The sequence below is a fragment of the Ooceraea biroi genome, chromosome 14, assembly GCF_003672135.1.
Source record: "Ooceraea biroi isolate clonal line C1 chromosome 14, Obir_v5.4, whole genome shotgun sequence".
NCBI lineage: Eukaryota > Metazoa > Arthropoda > Insecta > Hymenoptera > Formicidae > Ooceraea > Ooceraea biroi.
Genome location: NC_039519.1, coordinates 1,944,238 through 1,952,097, shown reverse-complemented (window position 1 = coordinate 1,952,097; position 7,860 = coordinate 1,944,238). Strand labels below are relative to the sequence as shown.

The window sequence follows — 7,860 nt, the reverse complement described above, 5'->3', positions numbered from 1 at the left end:
TTTCTTTTAATATAAGTACAAATTATTCTTCACTTTAACCAACAGCACATAAAGTTAAATACAAAGTATTCTCTGCTTTAACCTAACCTAACCTAACCTAACCTAACCTAATCCGGTTCTATTTTTCGAAACTGGAGCCCAGAATACATACGCTTCGGGCCTCCCCCGCTAAGGTTAAGTTAGGTTAGGTTAGGTTAATGAATATTCAAAACTTTGTTGTTCCGCCAGGTAATAATATTAATAATAGATAACTTCTTATAATGACCTTTCACTGGCAAATTTATTTCATCAAGAATTTTGAAGGTATGAATCTTAGACTGCCGGACGTAATTGTTAATGAAACGCGGTTTTGTATATCTAACTCATTAAATAGTTTTTTGAACAATAGAATTTACTTGAGTGCTGTCGAGCGCTATTTCATTGAGACCTATGGGATGTGTAGAAAATTTTTGAAAGTTAACAAAGATATAATAGTAACTAGAGCAGATAAAGGTCAGGTTACTGTTATTATGGATAGAAATGATTACATTAAGAAAATGAAAGAATTATTAAGTGATAAGAACACGTATGTAGAATTAGATAAAGATCCTGTTAAGAAGGTTACCCGTAGGGTCGGTGAGTTGGTGAAGTCATGGGTTAACCTGGACTTGATCGATGAGCACACACACAGATGGTTGAACGCAAGCCATAGTAACATTGCACGTTGCTATGGTTTACCCAAAATACATAAGACTGGTTATCCTTTGAGGGTTATAGTTTCGGCAATTGGTAGTCCGTCATATAATTTGGCCACCTTTTTCCATGAAATATTGGTAAAATCTATTAATAGACCTAATTCGTATGTTGGGAACGGTTGGACCTTTATAGATAAAGTCAGAAATGTAGCCATTGACAAGTGTGAAACTATGGTTTCATTCGACGTGGTTTCACTTTTCACGAATATACCCAAAGAATTGGTAATAAAAGCAATAGAAAAAAGATGGGATCTGATTTCGGTTGACACAAAATTCAATCTTGACCAGTTTATATATGGTATCGACGTTATCCTGAATTCTACTAGTTTTACTTTCAATGGACGGTTTTATTCACAAATTTATGGTTGCCCTATGGGTTCACCATTATCTCCGATTGTGGCTGATATGGTGTTAGACGATTTGGAAACAATTTGTATGGAAAGGTTGGACTTTAAAATTAAATTGTTCTATAGGTATGTTGATGTGTTTATGATTTTACCCACTGACAGGATTCAACAGGTTCTTGAAATATTTAATAACTATCACCCGAGACTTTGTTTTACAGTTGAAACAGAAAAGAATGGCACTATTAATTTTTTGGATGCCACTGTTATACGGGATAATGAGGCGTTGATCACGGACTGGTACCGCAAACCAACCTATTCGGGACGTTACATTAACTATTTTGCTTCCAATCCATTACAACATAAAATTAATGTTATTACCAACTTAGTAGACAGAGCTATTCTGTTATCAGATGAAAGATTTCACGACAAGAATATACAAATTTTAAATTCTATACTTATCATTAATTGTTATCCACCGGAATTTATTAACAAACATGTTAGAAATAGATTAAAACAGATCGAATATCGAAAGACTAAGAATAATGGCTCCAGTAATAATGAGAATAAAATACGCATGTGTATCCCGTACGTTAAAGGTTTTAGCGAATGTGTTGCGAGAATTTTACGAGGTTGTCAGGTCAACGTAACACATGTGATCAATAAAACGTTAGACGGTATTGTTAAATGTGAAAAGGACAAACTTGAGCGTAAAAACAAAACAGATGTGATTTACAGAATTAATTGTAAAGATTGCGATGTTTGTTACGTCGGACAGACGAAGAGACACCTTAACACGAGGATTAGTGAGCATTTGTCGGACATAAAGAAGTGTGAGAACAATTGGTCTGTGGTCAGCAAACACAGGGATAACGTGGACCATGAGTTTGATTGGTCAGAGGTTGAGGTCTTACACCAAGAGAAACATTTGAGAAAGAGACTAATTGCTGAAATGTTTTACATAAAAAAGCATAAGACGTCTATTAATTTACAAAAAGACACGGATAACCTTTCGGATATGTATGATCTTGTTTTGACTAAGTTGTAGGCTTGTTTTTAATCTGGTTTCACTTGTTTGCTGATCTCAGCCGATTGCGGACGTATTTCTCCGCACGTCACGTATTGTCTTCATGTATTCTATCAGTCTTTCTTTGGCAGTAAGTAGGCATTTTAATCGTTATTCTATTGTAAATGTTTGACCAGCTTTGTCACTTTAACTTACATTTTCGTTTTAGAGAAAGATTTGATTGTATTTGACATTTGATAAGGACCAAAAGTTTGGTTGAAACGTTATGTATATCATCTAATGAAATAAATTTGCCAGTGAAAGGTCATTATAAGAAGTTATCTATTATTAGGTTAGGTTAAGTTGAGTTTCTGCAAATTTATCCTATTAATAATAATATTGCTGAATAATGTATATGAATCTGAAATATTTATTATTTTTCTTTCTTACTTTTTTCTTCTTTTGTTAATAACTTCTTAACAAACAACGAGCGACGGGTGAAACCTTCTGCGTGCTACTCGGGGAAGTGACCTTTGTAATATATGTCAAATTCAAGTCCTTACTTCATGTGAAAAGTCGGAAATCCATACAAAACTACTGAACTTATTTTGTTAATAACTTTTTAATGAACAACGAGCGACGGCTAAAACTTCTTGAAGGTCACTCAGGAGGGTGACCTTGATAACATATGTCAAGGTCAAGGTCATTGGTGGAGGGTGACCAAGGGTAAATAATTACCCTTTTATCTTTGTAATTGCAGAAATGTTATAGTTGTGTCCCTCTCAGTAGAAGTTAGTAGAAATTAGTTTGATACTGACCCACGCACAAATACGGGGAATTGATTGTTCACCAGTGGGTTGACACGGTAACACGCACGTGTTAAACACCTCGTTTTCGCCACAATGAGGTAGAGGAGACCGGGGACAAAAGTATCATTTTGCATTTAAGATTTTATAACAATTAAAATATAATAACTACGCAAAAAGGATATGTACCTTTAGATATAGAATTTATTTGAATCAATATATTTAGATTATGCCGCCAGAGCAAAAGTAATAAAACTTCTTCTTCCAACGACCAAAACTAGCTATCTTTATTCAAAAATTAAGCACACAACGTTTCGACCACCATTCGTGGTACTTATCAAGTGTGTTACAAATTATATGTCATTTTCTAAAAACATCAAATTAAATTAATAAAGACACGGAAATAAAAATAAAAATAAGCAATAGATAACACTTACTGGTAGAAAATGACACCGCAAAAATAAAAGATCACATATACGACACTGGAAACATGTCCGCACTCGACGAAGGTGAGCAAGCGAGTGGTAGAGAAGGAATACCGGCTGTTTTTCAAGTATTTTTCAAAATACGGTCGTAAACACCCGGCAAACTATCCGTGTCCTTTTGCAAATTAATGGTGTGATTATCCCTCTTAATAAAGAACATCTCAGCCAGCCTCCGTCTACCATCATGCTTCTCGCGATGCAAAATAGTTACACCATTCCAATCAAAATCGCATGGTTGTTAAAATTGCGATGCTTGCTAACAACAGACCAATTAGACTCATGCTTCTTAATGTCTTATCTATTGCTTACTTTTATTTTTATTTCCGTGTCTTTATTAATTTAATTTTGATGTTTTTAGAAAATGACATATAATTTGTAACACACTTGATAAGGACCACAAATGGTGGTCGAAACGTTGTGTGCTTAATTTTTGAATAAAGATAGCCAGTTTTGGTCGTTGGAAGAAGTTTTATTAATTTATTTGACTACAAAATTATATTATGTCAAATTTTGCAATATAACTAGGAAAAAAGTTATTACTGTTTAAATGACTCACAAAAACCTTTTTATAAAAAAGGAGAAAAAAGGCACCAAGTAGGGGGAGACCAGGGATAAAAGTAACACGGGACAAATGTAACAAACGCGATTACTAAAAAAAAACATTCATGTACGAATCTATCCACGGTTATACAACGTCTTTTAAACATCCTTCTCACCTCAATAGCGCTCGTAGCTCTTTCATGAGAGGTTCTGTGTCTGTGTTGCATCGATGCCACAAACACACGGTCAAAGTATTTTGTGTTTTCTTAATTTCTTAATATTGCATTGGAAATTTAGTTTATCCCTTTATTTATTGTTTATTATAAATGAGTCGCTATTCCTTTAAATAGTTTGATGCATATTTTGAGGTTAGTTTATTTTATAACATTAAATATTTGATCAATTGTGTCAAAAATCTAAGTCGGGACAAAAGTAACAGACTGTTACTTATGTCCCGAAAACAATAATTGTTATTGGTGTTGATTTCTATTCATTTATATATATTTCTCTTACAAAAACGTTCTTATTATTATTTTAGAATGCCGAATATACGAAAAAGAAAAACAGATAGAGGCTTAGCACTAACAATAAATTCAGTTATGTTTGCCATAATTGTCTTTCTGACAATGAGTGACTTTTTTCAATTTTGTAACAGATATCGAAGTATTTCATACCTTTTTTATTTTTTGTTATCTTTTTTTGTTTACCTATATGAATATCAATTCCAGAAATTTATGATTTTTCACTTTTTTAGTTAATTTTCTTCAGGTATAAATAATTGCATAACCTTAATTTATAAGAATAGTTTATGTTGTGTTATAAAAGAGAAGTTCCTTGTGATATTAAACATTTTTGTTTATTATATGTTTGTACAATTTCGTTTATTTTATGATTGAATAATTTTATGTTCGTATAATTTTGTTTTTATAATTTTATGTTTCATTATTTATGTTTAAAATAATTAAACATGTCCAGAATTATTTGAACAAAGTTTATAAGGAATAAAACGTTTCACTACATTGATTATATGTTTGTTTTAATTTTATTTTATCTTGTTAAAATCAATCTTCAGCCCTGTTACAACCAGCCCTAGGGGTAGGGACAATCGTAACAAATCTCGATTTTTATAAAATTCGATTTTTCCACGTAATTGTATAATGTGCATAAGTTTTATCCATACCAAATAATAAGTAAAGAATGCATTAATCTTATGAGATAGAAAAGTTTATAAATAAACAAGTAAATCGAAGATATCAACACAAATAAGTAAAATGTTACGTTTGTCCCTGGTCTCCCCTACACGCGCCAGTCGCAACCAACCAAATAAAAATTAATCTATTAAACAAATGTCGTATATATATATATATATATATATATATATATAAAATTAACCAAGTAAAAAGTAACTTATTAAAAAAATGTCGTATATAAACCTGTAAAACATATGATATTGGAAAATGGCGCCAAGTAAAACTTTACCAGTCACAACTAACCAAATAAAAATTAATTTCTTAAAAAAATGTCGTATAAGGTGCAGTGAGGTAAGTGCGTAACCGGGACAAGTGCATTAACTGGTTATATTTATTATTATATGAGTCAAATTAGAGTATCTGATATGTAGAGATCTACTAGAAGTTAGTGTTAACATTTCAACATAAATGTTGCAGTAAAATATGCAATTCTCGCTTATTTTATCAACCGTTAAAAATAGTCATCAGTTTGTGGTAACCTCTAAAGTTTTGTGTGCTATTTAGATAATTGTATTAATGAAGCAATATTATGTTTTGGGTTGTAATTTTTTAGTAAGTGTAAAGAATATTATTTAAAATATTTCTTAAAAACATATACTTAGTTTTTTTTGTAAGTTTACATAAAAATCATTACTCTGCTCTTGCCCTGTTCATATTACGTATTGGGGCAAGTGCAGACCAAAGTGGTGAGGTAAGTGCAGATTGGTCTGCTTTTGCCCCAGACTTCATTTATCGTTTAATGCTTTCTGGTTTGGGTTATCAAATTCACCGGTACCAGTTGACTGAGAGCTTTTCCGTCGACAGAAGCATTGTTGCGTTCTTTAGCCAGGATATTCGTAAATTTCTTAATGACTTTATTCTTGAAGTATCTTCTTAAAAAATTTGCTATTTTGATTTGTTTATTAATGGTTTTTATATAGGGTTGCCATGGTTCGAGTGTGAACGATGTGAAGATTCTGATTAATATCTATCTGCAACTTTGTTTTTGTTAAAAATAACTGAATTATTAATTTTTTGTTTTTTGCTTATCTTATCTTATATTCTACAATTTTTAAACCACCTTTTTATTTACCGAATTAATGTTCTTTTATGTAAAATATCTTATTTATTTTAATATTTTATGTTATTTTATGTGTTTTAATATTTTATGTCGTTTTATTCTACCAAACCCACTTTCAAATTTCACCAAAGGGTTCTTGTATTTTTAGAAGACAATAACTCTGAAACTAACCTATATAATTCAATGCGGTAAAAAGCATTTCAAAGCAGATATGTTAACAATTACTCTCTTGCTCCGTGGTGTATAAAATAAGGCTGCAATACATTTTTAACTCGCACCTACGCACTTGCCCCGTTTTGAGGGAAAGTGCAGACCAATTGACACGTCGTACAATTTTCTATCATTATGTAAATTTGAAAAGAAAAATGACGCCAAAGTCACTATAAGTTGAACAATAATACTTGCACAATGCTTGGAATACCGATAATATTAACTATTTCTGTTAGAGATTGATAATATATGCATTTAATGTCCAACTTTACAAAAACCAGTCTGCACTTACCTCACTGCACCTTATATATAAAAATAAAAAATAGTAATGCTAAAGAACTTGGCGCTGCTACATCATCAAGTAATACGTTAACTGACAATGCTAACTAATGTTTAAATACGTTAATTGACAGTGTTCACTAATGTAATATTGTTATTTACTTAGTGAATATTGTTTTATGTAGTTGTTATTTACTTAATGAATATTGTTTTATGTAGTTTTCATTTACTTAGTGAATATTGTTTTATGTAGCAGCGCCAAGTTCTTTAGCATTACTATTTTTTATTTTTATATACAGGGTGTTAAAAAAGTGTCGCATTTGCTCAGCACTATTGGATAGAGAATGAAAATATAAGAAAAAATGTGTAATACTACTTTTCGATGCGATGAATAGTTTCGTCGCAATTAATTATTGTAATCAGTCAATCAGCGCGCAGCTACAAGTGTAAGCCAGGGACGGAGCGCGCGAAGTGAACCAAGTTGCGGCGGCTATCGCGTTCATGCTGTCGCCCAGATAGTATAAAAGTACCAGAAATGTTCTAAGAACGTCCTACGAACGTTGAACATTCTTTGAACGTTCTTAGATTGTCTCTGGAACTTTTGTGTTATCTGGGCGTAACGATCAGAGAGGAAGTGCTCGCGACTTATTTATTTATTTTAGTCAGCTTGCTTATGATATGAGTAACAAAATAAGCATTTGTTGCAATTCTTTTTTTTACTTAATAAAAATAAAAGTTGTTTTAATGCATGCAATGTAAACAAGCTTATAAATTTATTTACTAAAAAGTAATAAAGCATTTGCTTTCTACATCAAATGCTCAAAGTGACCACCATTTCCACGTCGTATACTATGAACTGACGAATGCACTTTTCCGCCAGATGGAATATAGTATATTTTTCTTATTGTAACATAAAACATGCTCAAATTCTACTAAAACTTACATTTAATATTAACGCGCACAATGAGCTTCATAAGAAAATAAGTGTCAATTACAATCAAAATAAGAGTCAGTTTGATAAGTTTTGAACAAGCGATTTTTTTAGTTAAAGTCCGCTTATCTAATGATCAATAATATTGCAAAATAATTATTCTAGATAATAATTATTTTGTCTTTCCGCTTATTAAAAACCAATTTTTCATCAAG

General features: G+C 31.7%; 1 protein-coding gene across 1 annotated transcript; it reads left to right on the top strand.

Moving 5' to 3' along the window:
* The first annotated feature begins 434 nt into the window (after positions 1–434).
* LOC105286147 lies at positions 435–2,126 on the top strand. The gene has a single exon (XM_011350848.1). It carries the CDS (start codon positions 435–437, stop codon positions 2,124–2,126), a length of 1,692 nt encoding a protein of 563 aa, XP_011349150.1.
* The last annotated feature ends 5,734 nt before the right edge of the window (positions 2,127–7,860 follow it).